The sequence below is a fragment of the Littorina saxatilis genome, linkage group LG16 (genome assembly GCF_037325665.1).
Source record: "Littorina saxatilis isolate snail1 linkage group LG16, US_GU_Lsax_2.0, whole genome shotgun sequence".
NCBI classification, from domain to species: domain Eukaryota; kingdom Metazoa; phylum Mollusca; class Gastropoda; order Littorinimorpha; family Littorinidae; genus Littorina; species Littorina saxatilis.
Genome location: NC_090260.1, coordinates 47,532,344 through 47,548,828, shown reverse-complemented (window position 1 = coordinate 47,548,828; position 16,485 = coordinate 47,532,344). Strand labels below are relative to the sequence as shown.

At 41.1% G+C, this 16,485-nt stretch overlaps 1 protein-coding gene across 4 annotated transcripts in view; it reads right to left on the bottom strand.

The window, feature by feature from the left end:
- Nucleotides 1-3,532: 3,532 nt before the first annotated feature.
- LOC138949688 (zinc finger protein 431-like) overlaps nucleotides 3,533-16,485 on the bottom strand; it is a 55,236-nt gene continuing 42,283 nt past the window's right edge. The window contains exons 1-5 of one of the 4 annotated variants that reach the window (XM_070321468.1): nucleotides 16,369-16,478; nucleotides 14,914-15,102; nucleotides 12,730-12,846; nucleotides 8,082-8,168; nucleotides 3,533-6,386 (exon numbers count right to left, since the gene is read on the bottom strand). In XM_070321468.1, coding sequence (XP_070177569.1) covers nucleotides 4,252-6,386; nucleotides 8,082-8,168; nucleotides 12,730-12,846; nucleotides 14,914-15,061 — 2,487 coding nt within the window. In that variant the 5' untranslated portion in view covers nucleotides 15,062-15,102; nucleotides 16,369-16,478 and the 3' untranslated portion in view covers nucleotides 3,533-4,251. Of the gene's footprint in view, nucleotides 6,387-7,519; nucleotides 8,169-12,729; nucleotides 12,847-14,913; nucleotides 15,103-16,368; nucleotides 16,479-16,485 lie in introns of those variants that run through there. The other 3 variants (XM_070321470.1, XM_070321469.1, XM_070321471.1) reach the window with 3 other exon arrangements.

The following is a 16,485-nucleotide window of genomic DNA, read 5'->3' as shown; positions in this document are numbered from 1 at the left end:
TGACCGTGAAATTTGACAAACATTAACCAGGAGGTCACTTTTTTGTAAAAGATTTTTATCAAATCCTGAAAGTGTGTAAAATGTAATGGATCCAGCTTTAAAACATGCAAGACTATGACAATTGTCCAGGTTGGAAAGAAACTTTAATCTTGCTGTGGCCTTGAAATTTGAGGAGGTTTGATGTGACTTGCATTATACCTGGGGGTCATCAAACTTTGGTAGTGTGCCAAGTTTCAACACCCTAGCTTCAAAAACATGCGAGATAACCCCAATGACACATTTATATTTTTGACCTCAACAAGACCCCGCTGTGACCTTGATGCTTGGCGTTTTCAACAAGACTTTATAAAGACTAGACAGTGTAAAGGACAGCATACTCTAGAAATGTGTGTATTTTCACAGCTCGTGCTATAAACGCATTGACGAAATGAAAATATTCAAAATTTTGAACCAAACCTGACCCCGCTATGACCTTGAAATTGACAAAGATTAACCAGGTCACTTTCTTTTTAAATGTCATCAACATTCTAAAAGTATGTCAAGTTGGCTAAAGTGTAATGTTTCTAGCTTTAAAACATGTAAGACAACGAACATTTTCCAATTTGGAAAGCAACTTTACACCTGACTGTGATCTTTGAATTTGATGAGGTTTAATGCGACCTGCGCCACACAAGGGGGTCATTAAACCTTGGAAGTGTGCCAAGTTTCAAAGCCCTAGCTTCAAAAACATGCGAGAAATCCTCAATGACAAATCTTTATGTTTGACCTCAACGCAACCCTGCTGTGACCTTGACCTTTTCAACCTAAACTGTAATCGCGTAGAGAGGTCATCATGCACTAAAAATGTCTGTATTTTCAAAGTTTGTGCTATAAACGCGCTGAATGAATTGACACTATTCCAAATTTTGAAGCAGATGTGACCCCACTGTGACCTTGACATTTTAGAAAGATTAACCAGGTGGTCACTTTTGTTCTGAAATTCTGAAAGTATGTAAAGTATGTAAAGTCTAACTGATCTAGCTTTAAAACATGTAAGACGTACAACGACAATTGTCCAGTTTGGAAAGAAAATTTAACCCAGCTGTGACCTTGAAATTCAATGTGGTCTAATGTGATCTGTACCATATCTGGGGGTCACCATACTTTGGTAGTGTGCCAAGTTTCAAAGCCCTAGCTTCAGAAACGTGCGAGATAACCTGAATGCTACGTCTCAGTGCCATGTTGAATAATATAACGAACGAAATTCCCGTTATTTGTGAAATAATTTGAGTGCATTTGTCTTTTCTTTTCATAATTGGGTTCCAACATCTGTTGTCTTAGCAAAAATCACAATATCAGTCTTGTTTGTCAACTTTTATTTTTTAGCCCCTTTGTCCGCTTTTCGTGCGCACCTTTTGGCACTTAGTCAGATGCATACTTTGTGAAGGCAGTATCAGCAGTACTAAACACGCATGTAGAAAAACACTTTATGAATTGGACAGATTGTGGAGATAACTCTGTGTCTGGGTGTTATAGGTTGTGGAAGAGTTGTCATCCTTGAATGTGAGGCAAGCCAAGCCATGTGTAACTCATTTGGAGTCATTAATCATTGCATAGAGACTGCAATCGTCTACTTCAGTTTCCATACAGAAGAACCTATCTATATATATATACGACTAGTGTCTGTGTGTCTGTGTGTCTGTGTGTCTGTGTATCTGTCTGTGTGTCTGTGCGCGATGCGCGGCCAAGGTTCTCGATGGATCTGCTTCAAATTTGGTGGGCTTATTCAGAGAGACCCCGGACACAACCTCATCGATGAGATATTTCAACAAGTGCTCTCAGCGCGCAGCGCGGAACCGATTTTGGTTCCACCTCAGCTATTTTGGTTCCACCTCAGCTTACCCGGGCCCCCATACCGACACACCATAGCCGCTACACCACATCACAACGCCAAAGTTCTCGGTGGATCTTTTTCAAATTTGGACACCGTATTCAGCTACACCCCGGACACAATATCATCGATGAAATATTTCAACACGTGCTCTCAGCGCGCAGCGCTGAACTCATTTTCGTTTTTGCGTTCATTTCACCATTATAAGTAACTCTTCCTTATCTTCTCCAGTGTTTGGCGTTTATCTCCCTTCCTTCGTGTGGCTTTCCCGTTCAGTTCTAAGTTACTATTACTATTTTTAGAATGTCACTGCGCTGTCCACTGCGCTGTCCAGAACGCTTCCCTTGCACCCATAAGTTGTTCTTACTGTCAAAGTGAAAAGGTCGAATCAATTTATAGCCACGCGAAAAATACACTCTCACCTATCTCTATATATTTATAGATACAGATATGCATATATATATACGGCTTCTGTGTGTGTGTGTGTGTTTGTGTGTGTGTGTAGGCAAAAACCTATGTATTATAGAGTTCTGTTTGTGATGGGGTCTAGCGGCTTTTGTCTGTCTGTATGTTCTGGCATGTGAGAAGCCACAGCAGATAATATAGGGCTAAGAAATAAGCTCTAAAATTCTCAATCCCGTTTGACAGGACTTCGCCTTTCAAAGGTGATTGTGGTGAACCGCCACGCTGTCTGTCTCTGTCGCGCCGGCCGTTCACCCCAAATTCCCGTTTCTGAGATTGACTATTTTTAGAATGTCACTGCGCTGTCCAGAACGCTTCCCTTGCACCCGTAAGTTGTTCTTACTGTCAAAGTGAAAAGGTCGAATCAATTTATAGCCACGCGAAAAATACACTCTCACCTATCTCTATATATTTATAGATACAGATATGCATATATATATACGGCTTCTCTGTGTGTGTGTGTGTTTGTGTGTGTGTGTAGGCAAAAACCTATGTATTATAGAGTTCTGTTTGTGATGGGGTCTAGCGGCTTTTGTCTGTCTGTATGTTCTGGCATGTGAGAAGCCACAGCAGATAATATAGGGCTAAGAAATAAGCTCTAAAATTCTCAATCCCGTTTGACAGGACTTCGCCTGCAGAGGTGATTGTGATGAACCGCCACGCTGTCTGTCTCTGTCTCGCGATACACCCCGGCGAAGCCGGGTATTCCTCTAGTTTTAGATATATACTTTGTTGGACTTTGACATTAACATTTGTTCTGCTGAATCTGCACTGACACATATTTATGGTGTAAATCTATAAAATATGACAAATAATGCTTTCGCGGTGCTTCCTGGCATGTGGCTTTTCTCTTGTACAGGGTCCCCACTGGTTTTTAGAAACAAAATTCCATGACTTTTCCATGACTTTCCATGATCCTCAATAACATTTTCCATGACTAGATCCACCATTTCCGAACACGCAAACTTTTTACGTCTTGTCACTGCCAGTTTTAACACTGGCTTGCTTTGCACTGAATTTGAGTCAGTTTCTACGCAGTGTCTCTTCGACAAGCAAGTCAAGCATTTGCTACGCAATCAGATTATCGGTAATGTTTGCTGGTCCTGTCATTTCACTAAACTGGACCAGCCACTGTTTGTATCCATCTGCACTTTCGTAAATTCCGTTTCGTAACCGTCACTGTGACTTGACGAACTGTCATTTTCTTCACCGCGATACACAGTTCATTGCGAAGATCTTCCTCTGTAATTCGTTCCAATTCCGCATACTTTTTGTTGTCAAGAAACAACTCGAAAGAAAGTTTCAAACTCATCATCCTCCGTCTTGCTTGTCGAAGCGCTAAAGTACTTTATCGATGCAAAAACAAAAGCAGAAAACTTCGACGAAACCGACTCAAATGCAGCGCAGACGACACGACGAGATAACGGAAGGAAGTGAGCCTCGCTTTGGCTCAAGTGCCGTTAAAAATACCGTTATTCTCGTATGCAAATACGAACGAGAAGTTGGTCATACGAACAAGCCTTGTGCTGGCGACGCAAATCGGGGAATGGCTGGGCAACAAAAATCGCCGCTGGCGTGCTAAAGGTTACTTTTTTTTCTTTCTTATTTTTGTTAAATTCCATGACTTTCCATGACTTGAATTGAAATTCCATGACTTTCCAGGCCTGGAAAATTAAAAATCAAATTCCATGACTTTCCAGGTTTTCCATGACCTGTACGAACCCTGCTTGTATGTGTCAACATGTGGGTCTTCAAATCCCCTTTCCGAGCAAATTTTTTTGAACAATGAGGACAGGCATGAGGCTTTTCTCCTGTATGTGTCAACATGTGGGGCTTCAAATCCCCTTTCTGAGCAAATTTCTTTGAACAATGAGGACAGGCATGTGGATTTTCTCCTGTATGTGTCAATATGTGGGTCTTTAAATGCCATTTGTGAGCAAATTTCTTTGAACAATGAGGACAGGCATGAGGCAAAAGCCTGTATGTGTTAAGATGTGGGTCTTCCATTGCCTTTTCAGAGCAAACTTCACTTTGCAAAAAGGACAGACGTGTGGCTTTTCTCCTGTATGTGTTAAGATGTGGGTCTTCCATTGCCTTTTCAGAGCAAACTTCACTTTGCAAAAAGGACAGACGTGTGGCTTTTCTCCTGTATGTGTTAAGATGTGGGTCTTCAATTGCCTTTTCAGAGCAAACTTCACTTTGCAATAAGGACAGGCGTGTGGCTTTTCTCCTGTATGTGTTAACATGTGGGTCTTCAAATACCCTTTCCGAGCAAATTTCTTTGAACAACAAGGACAGGCATGAGGCTTTTCTCCTGTATGTGTCAACATGTGTTTCTTCAAATCCCCTTTCTGAGCAAATTTCTTTGAACAATGAGGACAGGCATGTGGCTTTTCTCCTGTATGTGTTAAGATGTGGGTCTTCAATTGCCTTTTCAGAGCAAACTTCACTTTGCAATAAGGACAGGCGTGTGGCTTTTCTCCTGTATGTGTTAACATGTGGGACTTCAAATACTCTTTCCGAGTAAATTTCTTTGAACAACAAGGACAGGCATGAGGCTTTTCTCCTGTATGTGTCAACATGTGTTTCTTCAACTCCCCTTTCTGAGCAAATTTCTTTGAACAATGAGGACAGGCATGTGGCTTTTCTCCTGTATGTGTCAATATGTGGGTCTTTAAATGCCATTTGCGAACAAATTTCTTTGAACAATGAGGACAGCCATGAGGCTTTTCTCCTGTATGTGTCAACATGTGAGTCTTCAAATTCCCTTTGCATGCAAATTTTACTGTACAATGAGGACAGGCATGTGGCTTTTCTCCTGTATGTGTCAACATGTGGGTCTTCAAATGCCCTTTCTGAGCAAATTTCTTTGAACAATGAGGACAGGCATGTGGCTTTTCTCCTGTATGTGTTAAGATGTGGGTCTTCAATTGCCTTTTCAGAGCAAACTTCACTTTGCAATAAGGACAGGCGTGTGGCTTTTCTCCTGTATGTGTCAACATGTGTTTCTTCAACTCCCCTTTCTGAGCAAATTTCTTTGAACAACAAGGACAGGCATGAGGCTTTTCTCCTGTATGTGTCAACATGTGTTTCTTCAACTCCCCTTTCTGAGCAAATTTCTTTGAACAATGAGGACAGGCATGTGGCTTTTCTCCTGTATGTGTCAATATGTGGGTCTTTAAATGCCATTTGCGAACAAATTTCTTTGAACAATGAGGACAGCCATGAGGCTTTTCTCCTGTATGTGTCAACATGTGAGTCTTCAAACTCCCTTTGCATGCAAATTTTACTGTACAATGAGGACAGGCATGTGGCTTTTCTCCTGTATGTGTCAACATGTGGGTCTTCAAATGCCCTTTCTGAGCAAATATCACTTTGCAATGAGGACAGGCATGTGGCTGTTCAGTTGTATGTGTTAACATGTGTTTGTTTACACCCCCCTTTTGACCAAATGTTGTTGTAGATTTAAGGCAGGCATGTGGTCTTCCTCTTGTCAACATGTCTCCACCCTCCCCCACACCGTCTTTTTCACGCTTGATATCATTTGAACATGTACACCAATTTTGTTCTGAAAATGAAGCTGTGTCTGCAATGGTTCCAAAATCAATTGGGATTTCTGCTGCCCCTTGTTTCTGTCCCTCTTGTTTCAGTCTAACAACGTCGTTGTAAGCACTGGATGATGTTGGTATTTCAGCTGCTTCTTGTTTCAGTCTAACAATGTCGCTGTGAGCACTGAACAATGTTGGTATTTCAGGTGCCTCTTGTTTCAGCCAAACAACGTCCCTGTAAGCACTGGATGATGTTGGTATTTCAGCTGCCTCTTGTTTCAGCCAAACAACGTCGCTGTGAGCACTGAACGATGTTGGTATTTCAGGAGCCTCTTGTTTCAGCCAAACAACGTTGCTGTCAGCACTGGATGATGTTGGTATTTCAGCTGCCTCTTGTTTCAGCCAAACAACGTTGCTGTCAGCACTGGACGATGTTGGTATTTCTGATGTACGCTCCATCTGCACGTTGACTGTTCTGTCTGTCTTGAAATTTTCACCTGCTGGTGCTGTAACAAGTCAAGTCAATATTTATTTCAAAAACCCCTAGGGTTACATGCATAAAATAAAAATTGCAATAAACACGACAAAAAAGATATATGTATTAATGAGACACAACTTTTCTAATTAACCGAAAATGAATCAAGCTTAATTCATAACAAAATAATTCTTTCTTTATTTGGTGTTTAACGTCGTTTTCAACCCCGAAGGTTATATCGCGACGAGGGAAAGGGGGGAGATGGGATAGGGGAAAGGGGGGAGATGGGATAGAGCCACTTGTTAAGTGTTTCTTGTTCACAAAAGCACTAATCAAAAAATTGCTCCAGGGGCTTGCAACGTAGTACAATATATGACCTTACTGGGAGAATGCAAGTTTCCAGTACAAAGGACTAAACATTTCTTACATACTGCTTGACTAAAATCTTTACAAACATTGACTATATTCTATACAAGAACCACTTAACAAGGGTAATAAGTGAAGAATTTTATGGGTGAGAAAAGGAAAGTAAAAGGACTTTGGGGAGGCAGAAATAGAGAAGAAACAAGAAAAAGATCCTAATTAGGTTCACGGCATCGAGAGTGATGCAACCTTCTCTCAGAAATTAGTAGAGAAGGCTCCCCCATCCACCACCCGGGGGACGCGCCTCTATGCCAATTAGGGGGCGCGAGGAACAAAATAATTGTAATCATACTTTTTTTTTTACAGGAATGTATATGTTTCTGTGTTTGTTTTTGTTTTAATAAAAAAAAAAACAACACGTGATCAAATAATCAGAACTCTTTCAAAATACTCTTAATAAAATATATTAAATTCAATAACTTTCGTTTCTTTGTTAATTCAAATAAATGTTTAAATTTGACTGCATTTGAATTTCTACGAAAATACAATGGTAAAAACCTTTTCCTCACATTTTCAAAAAAATGACACTGAAATATATAATGAAATTCATCCCCGAGTTCTCCAGACTGGCATTTAACACATATTCTTTTGTTATGTGGTATATTTAACATTCGGCCTTTCTGTAATGGTAATTTATGATTTAATGTTCTAAAACGTAAAAAAGAGAGTGCTAGGTTATTGGGTAAAATGTTCAAATAATTTTCAAATATAAATGTATCTTTAAACAATCTATAATTCAAACAAGTTTCTTTTTCATTTAATTCTGAAAACCACGATTGTATATATTGATCTTTTAGGCATTGCAACGTTTTCAATTTAAACCATTTTTTAGAACATCGTAAATTAAACTGGTCATGCCAAAAATCACTAAGACCAAGAGCATTTAAAGTTGTTTCAACATGTTTTAAATAGGGTGCTTCATATATGTTATTTACATAGAGGCGATGCAAAAAAACGGTACAATACATTTGAAAACTTATTACTATTATTACAATCCACCAATTTGAACCAAAAACTAAATATTCTATTTTTTACGAGGACATCTAGTGGAAATTTGCCTAATTCGCCTAATACCATACACGTTGGGGTCGACTTTCTCAATTTCAAAATAATCTTATAAAAACGTAGCTGCAATTTTGTTGCTAAATTTACCGAATTTGGTCCCCATACTTCACAGCCATATAACATAATCGGTGCAACTATTCTATCAAACAATTCAATTTGTATATCTATGGACAACGACAATTTTCTACACTTCTTTAACAAGCTAAACATTGCTCGAGAGGCCTTATCATATAACAACTTTTGTTGGACGATGTTGGCATTTCTGATGTATGCTCCATCTGCACGTTGACTGTTTTGTCTGGCTTGAAATCTTCACCTGCTGGTGCTGTAACAGAAAATTCAAAAATCTTTTGTAAGTTTTGTGATGAAAATGTTTATATACCCTCAGAAAAACAGTTCGGCTCACCATCTCAGATTTTGCCGGTCTTTACATGGAATACGACCATCACTTGGTCACATACCAGAAATGACCAGCGTGGGTAATCAATGTGATGAATCAAATTAAATGTCGTAAATGCAACCACTGGCTTCTCAAGAAATCATTTTATTCAGACCCTTCAAAAATCTAAGACAAGAAGGGCAAAGCCCATACGACTCACATGCTTTACACATTTTTCCTACCAAAATACATGTGACCTTGACCCAAGGTCAAGGTCATCCAAGGTCATGCAACACAGCTGTTAATTCAAGACATAGGAAGTACAATGGTGCTTATTGGCTCTTTCTACCATGAGATATGGTCACTTTTAGTGGTTCACTACCTTATTTTGGTCACATTTCATAAGGGTCAAAGTGACCTTGACCTTGATCATATGTGACCAAATGTGTCTCATGATGAAAGCATAACATGTGCCCCACATAATTTTTTCTTCTTCTTCTTCTTGGCGTTCGCAGAGGTTACACAATCAGTCCAGCACTGGTGATAAATGTTGTCGTTTTCTCCAACTCCTGTCGACTGCCGTATAGTTTGGACATAATTTTTAAGTTTGAAACAGTTATCTTCCATAGTTCAGGGTCAAGGTCACTTCAAAATATGTATACAATCCAACTTTGAAGAGCTCCTGTGACCTTGACCTTGAAGCAAGGTAAACCAAACTGGTATCAAAAGATGGGGCTTACTTTGCCCTATATATCATATATAGGTGAGGTATTCAATCTCAAAAACTTCAGAGAAAATGGGAAAAATGTGAAAAATAGCTGTTTTTTTAGGCAACATTTATGGCCCCTGCGACCTTGACCTTGAAGCAAGGTCAAGATGCTATGTATGTTTTTTGGGGCCTTGTCATCATACACCATCTTGCCAAATTTGGTACTGATAGACTGAATAGTGTCCAAGAAATATCCAACGTTAAAGTTTTCCGGACGGACGGACGGACGACTCGGGTGAGTACATAGACTCACTTTTGCTACGCATGTGAGTCAAAAATCAGGTTTGATTGTTTGCTTGCTTCATGTCTCACCCAGTCACATTATTCTGACACCGGACCAACCAGTCCTAGCACTAACCCCATAATGCCAGACGCCAGGCGGAGCAGCCACTAGATTACCAATTTTAAAGTCTTAGGTATGACCCGGCCGAGGTTCGAACCCATGACCTCCCGATCACGGGGTGGACGCCTTACCACTAGGCCAACCGTGCCGGTGGTTTCCACTGTACAGCAATTTCAACTCACCAGGGGCAGTGAGGAATTGTTAGTATGTTACCAAGTTAAGGGATGGTCTTATCCCATGTAAAGCCTGACCTGATCTGAGATGCTGATCCAAACCATTTTCACAAGAAGGAGTGAGCCTTTAAAGTCTTCTTCTTCTTCTTCCGTAGAGGACTGGGTTCTTGCGAACGCCTCAGAGTCCTGCGTTTACAGAGTCCCAGGCTTTATGCTGTATGTGGGCATACGTGCCTTGTCAAAAGAACTTCAGATGAGTTTACTCAAGTTACATACACACACCCTGCGACCACAGGAATATAGGCTTAGTGGTTTAACCTTCGCCGTAGGTCGCTAAAAACATTCTTTGCAGCACGTCGTTTGTTTGTTTGTTTGCTTAACGCCCAGCCGACCACGAAGGGCCATATCAGGGCAGTGCTGCTTTGACACCTAACGTGCGCCACACACAAGACAGAAGTCGCAGCACAAGCTTCATGTCTCATCCAGTCACATTATTCTGACACCGGACCAACCAGTCCTAGCACTAACCCCATAATGCCAGACGCCAGGCGGAGCAGCCACTAGATTGCCAATTTTAAAGTCTTAGGTATGACCCGGCCGGGGTTCGAACCCACGACCTCCCGATCACGGGGCGGACGCCTTACCACTAGGCCAACCGTGCCGGTGGTTTCCACTGTACAGCAATTTCAACTCACCAGGGGCAGTGAGGAATTGTTAGTATGTTACCAAGTGAAGGGATGGTCTTATCCCATGTAAAGCCTGACCTGATCTGAGATGCTGATCCAAACCATTTTCACAAGAAGGAGTGAGCCTTTAATTAGTTTAAAGTCATCTTCTTCTTCCGTAGAGGACTGGGTTCTTGCGAACGTCTCAGAGTCCTGCGTTTACAGAGTTCCAGGCTTTATGCTGTATGTGGGCATACGTGCCTTGTCAAAAGAACTTCAGATGAGTTTACTCAAGTTACATACACACACCCTGCGACCACAGGAACATAGGCTTAGTGGTTCAAGGAATCGTGTGCAAAGGGGAATAACCACGTTTTATCTCTAAGTTAAGAGGAAGAAAAGTCAGTTGCTTCCCTTAACTCTTACCAGTTCGGGGGTTTTAGGGCATAATTATTTTACAGTGCTGTTGGTGCCTACTTGCCGAGTGGCTATCTGGGGTCATATTCTAAATGAAATATAGAAAGTTATATATCAAATGAAAGGAAAATGAATAAGCTTTTCATATTTGCAAAGAGAATTGTGCTATCTTTAAAGATACATTTTTTTTATGGGGGTGACAACATGATTTTTGTTGAAATTTGTACGCCCATTTTTTGGAACACGTGACAAACACAAAGAAGAAATTTTTTTTGTGTTCAGTTTATTTTAGATATGCTGCTAACTAGTCTGTTTGGGCATTCATTTTACATAACATAGCAAAGTTTTATAGAGTTTTGCTGATAAACAAAAAAGTTATTGTCACCTGAATACCCCCACCCAAATTTCAAAGTTGTACGTTTCATGCTTAAGGCCCCCCCCAAAAAAAATATTCTGTTTACGGTATCCTGACTGACCCTATTTTTTCGCGCGACCCTAGACTTTTGTTTGGCATTTGGTAAAAAAAAAGAAATTGAAAAAAAAATAAGAATTTGAAAAAAAAAAAAAAAAGGGGGGGGGGCTTTGTTTTTTGGCAAAATAACTTAAAAATATGTTTTGGGGAAAAAAAAAAAAAAAGTCCCGACCTACCGACCCTATTTGTTTGGCCTAGCTATGTTACCGTTAACAGACTTTTTTTTTGTGTGCCTAATAATGCATTTCTATAACTAACTTATAACAAAAACCCAGCTTGTTTCAGTCATAAAGTGTGTCTTAAATATGAGTTTATCCACTGTCCGACCCATCCAATGTAAAAAAAAAAAAAAAAAAAAATTATAATTAGATAATTGGTCAGTGGAAAACTACAGGGGGGGCATCGTAAGCTTGCTTACGATGGGCAAGGGAGCGAACTGGTAAGAGTTAAAAGTGACTTAGGGCAAAACTTGAATTTTTATGTTTGTTTGTTGTTGCCGCAGCCTCAACACTACCCCCACACATCTAGAAATGAGTATATCGCTATCTCATTCTTTGGACCACAAAAACCATGTAGTGGAAGTCTACTGTTCGGAAATGTCCGATTGCAACAAAACAGTTGCAGGTTTTGTCAGCATCAGTTTCTGCATTCTCATGTGTAATTGTTCTTTTTATTACAAAACACAAAATGATTTTTGACAATCTGTGGTGAATATAACACCTATATTTGGATGGTTTGCAACTTTCATATTTTTGCATGATTTAAAGCAGTTGAGACACTTTGCCTTCAAGTGACCAGGAGACATATACAAGAAAGCTAAATCAAAACTGATGTCGCTGTCTGGGCAGGTAGCTTTTGACTTTGGCTGATCATCGAAAGCAGAAGAAGAAGAAGACCTTAGCTGATTCATTTTGCTGAGTTGTGATTGGCTATGTCCGCCTCACTTACTTTTTAAGCTAACCTACCACAAGGACAATGATAACATTAAATATTAGGCATGGGAATTGAAAAAAGTAAAAAAGGCATTTTGAAGTAATAGCAATCGAAGACGCTTTGCATCCAGTTACTGGTGCGAAGCAAAGGCGCTTTGAATAGGGGGGTCCGGGTCTCCAAAGAACCCAACACCATTTGGTGTCATCTGAGCTCCGAGTTTACCATTAAAATCAGTTTTTTTGCCTCCCCTATTTATTTTTGTGGTGGACACTTTTGCCTTTTTGGCGGACAATTTACATGACTAAAATTTGTTGAAAAAATGCAGTGTTCAACTCTGTGCAAAAAAAGTCAATGAAACCAGATAATTTTCCACATGACTTTAAGCCCAAAGAGACCTGAGCAAGGATATGCGAGAAGCATTGTCCTTTTAACTCATTGTTTAGGGGTCGAAAAGAAACATTGTCCTATTAACTCATAGTTTAAGGGTAGAAAAGAAACATTGTCCTTTTAACTCATAGTTTAGGGGTAGAAAAGAAACTTTATGGCCCTTCTTTTTTAACATACCAAAATATTTTACGTGTCAAAAGTCATAAAACAGTCGTTCTCTTGGAAACCTAGCTTACTGCTGTAAATCGAATATTTTTTACATCTAAAACCTGTATCAAGTAATCAATAACTGAATGTACATGATCACTCATCACTGTTCACACACACAACATCACGTTACACACTCACTGCTTGGAGTTGTCTCCATCACCATACTGTAAGTACTGGACGATGTTGGTATTTCTGTTGGACGCTCCATCTGTACGCACAGCACTTTCTCTCTCTTGAAATCTTCACCTGCTGGTGCTGAAACAGAAAATTCATAAATCTGTTTGAAGTCTTCTCTTCATCGTGAGAACATGTTTACAGACCTTTTCTGAACGTATGAAAGAGAACATTCCTAAAAGATCAAAATCATTAACTCTAAAAAGACAGAATGATTCTCTTCCTGAAAGAGAAGAAGATATGTTCACGAAAGACAGAAAGAGATGACACTTAAAGGCACATTCCTTCTTGTGTAAACATATCTCAAAACAGTTTGGAACACAATCTCAGATGTGGCCAGGCCTCCGCATGGAATAAGACAATCTCTCCACTTGGTCACATACAGCAGTCCCTCTCATGAAGGGACACCCTTGGGCCATAGCAAAACTGTCCGTACATTGCAGGTGTCCGGTCACGGGAGGGGTGACACACCACCCCCTCCCCCATACACTCACACAGAGACACACAAACAACAGGATTGAGTCTATGATAATCACTTCTTGTGGCTACTAAACAATAACAAGGATTTGTATGAAAAGTGTTGAAAAGAAGAGATAAAATAAATCCTCAAGGCAGTGAACACACTCACCATGCACTGACATACGAAAGCAGCCACACAAACACAGCACAGAGGAGCGTGTGCAGATGCTTTGCAAGAATAAGCTTGAAAACCAGTTTGAATGAATAGCAGCAGATAGAGCTGCATGTCATAATCATGTAATTTATTTTTGTCTTGTCTGGCTTTATTGACTGCATGCCGATCATGTGGCATGGCAGTGACTTTTCACTCTTCAGTCGGAAATACACTGTACATAACACAGCTCCCATTCTCCCTCACTAATGCCTACCCCAAGCCGTGACAACTGATGCTTGGAAATTGTGTGGAAGAGTACACCTCTCTATTTCTCTCCAATGCTCTTCCTGCTGACATGCAGTGAAACCGGACACCCCACAGAGTTTAGCCAGCTACCCTCCACCCCCCCCCCCTCCTCTCTCTCTCCCTCCCTCCAGCCATGTACTGTTGGGGGCTGTGGCCAGAGAGGCCAGCTGCACTGTTCACTCAGAGCAAAACCAGTTGACAGTGTCGTAACTTTTGACAAAGCAAGACAACTGAAGGGTTCATAGATTAGGCAACCGACTCACTGGTCAAGGCTGAGGGGAAACAAGAGTATCTTGTCAATGAAAGAGGTTAGGCCTACACACAGACACACGATGCTGAGAACTGTGGCCGGTTTTTCACTCACTTTCGCTCAGGACCTTCATCGACTGTGGTTTCTGTTGTTTACGTCCAACAGACAAGAATAAAGAGCTCAGTGCAGTTTCATGTTGGCATCTTCGCATGTACTCCACTCCTGACCAAAACTACCCCCCCTCCTCAGTGATGGGTACACGTGCACTCAAGTTATCAGTGACTGTCATCACGCCATTGCGGCTGTGATCTTTGTACCAAGAACCGGACTGCTCAGCTCTGTTATCGATTTTGTTGTGGTGAAAATCTGACGATGGTCTGTCCGTACATTGGAGGTATGACCTGCTGTTGGGACCGAAAATGAGTGTCCGCGTCCACGTTTTGCAGGTGTCCGTTTAAGGGGGGGCAAATATAGAAGGAAAACACTCCGTGCCGAGCAAATGTGTCCGTACATGTCAGGTGTCCGCTCACGCCGGGGGCCGTACATTGCAGGGACTGCTGTACCAGAAATGAACAGCCTGGGTATTCCCTGTGCAAAGTGGACATTTGATGATGAATTAATTTTGAAAATGGAACCACTGGTTTCTCAAGAAATTATTTCCCATTGGGTATCATTTTAGTTTCCGAGCCTTGGTATTTGAAGATTTTTGAACAGCTAAAAAAGGTAAAGTGAATTATGACAACATAATTATACACATGCTTAGATAATTGCACAACACGTTCCATTAAAGCGCATTTTCAGAAAAAAACCACTGCAGGGTTTCATCAGTTTTCACCCTTACGTACACAACCTTCCATCACACTACAGGCTGATGACTCTTCAACAACACGGTGCTCCATCTTTTACACACACAATATCACGTTACACACTCACCGCTCTCCATCTTTGACACACACTGAATATCACATTACACACTCACCGCTTGGAGCTGCCCCTTGTTTCTGCCTAACAACTTCACTGTAAGCACTGGACGATGTTGGTATTTCAGCTGCCTCTAGTTTCAGCCAAACAACGCTGCTGTCAGCACTGGACAATGTTGGTATTTCTGATGAACGCTCCATCTGCATGTTGACTGTTTTGTCTGTCTTGAAATCTTCACCTGCTGGTGCTGTAACAGAAAATGCAAAAATCTTTTGTAAGTTACATACCTTTAAGAACTGTAGAACTCTCTGAAGAAAATTATTCGTCACCCACTCCACTGTATTCCATTACAGGTACTGTCAGCTACACTGCTGGCGTGAGTTAAAAATAACTGGCCAAGTCCACTCCCTCCCGCCTATTTACCCTTTCCTCCCCCATTTCCCTCCCACCCATCCCATCCACAGTGGCGCCCGAAACCACTCTTTGTCTCAGCAGTTAGTAGGTCGCGGCCTGCTCTGGCTGTGTTGATAAGGCCAGGCTGCAGGTGGGAGCGCGCGAGCAGCGCTATTGAGAGTCGAATGCCTGTTTCAAACCGTGCATGCACTGATCAAGGCGCATAGATTAACGAAACAAAATTGCTCCAAAGTCAAACACAAAAACATCCCACGCACTTATTCTCACTCTATGACACAGTTTAGACTAAGTACTTACTGACGGCAACATCAGAATCACAGTAGGTAGTTGGTATAAACATTGAGCGTGGTTACAAAATGGTATACAATGCGCACGTTCTGCTTATTGGAAGTGGAACAAAGAAGGACCTGCCGGTACAGTCGATAGCAGAATTACTTCAAAATCAAACAAACCGAATTACACACGGACCTCTAGGTTGCACATACACAAAGCCTGAATATCAGAGTAACAATATACACAAGATGACGGTAATCCAAAATTCAAGTCACGGAAACGATCCCATTTTCACATCAACAAACACGTATCTTTCACAGACCGACATTTGTACGACATGTGTCCGAACCCTCCGCCCGTGTACACTACATTGGGTGTGCACGTTAAAGATCCCACGATTGACAAAAGGGTCTTTCCTGGCAAAATTGCTTAGGCACAGTTAATAATTGTCTGCAGAATCTTCACCTTGATGAAGGCGGCAGTCTAAAGAAAGAAGAAGAAGACATGTTTCAGAGAGTGACCTAGATAAAACGCGTGTTGTAGGCTCGGCTGGCGGGCTCGCGGCCTCACGAGTTCGACTATAATTAGCCCGCCAGCTACAAACTTTGCTGCTGGCAGACACTCGCTGAACTGACAAAAATCCCAGTAGAATAGAATACAGTGACTCCGCACTGTGCATGAACTCTTCAAGCCAATCTGACAACACAAACCTTTGAGTTGGAGAAATAGGAAGTTATCTCACTTATTCCCACAAATAGCATTGGCAGTAGAAAGTATCTCATCCTCTTAAAACGTTACAAATAATACACTATTTCTGAAAACTTACCATGGTTCAGGGAAAGAAGGTACAATCTATGAAACAGATTCGGATAATTCAACAAGTAGCAGCCTGTGACCGGATATAGCGAACAGCTGTACCGCGCTTCAATGTACACCCACTTTT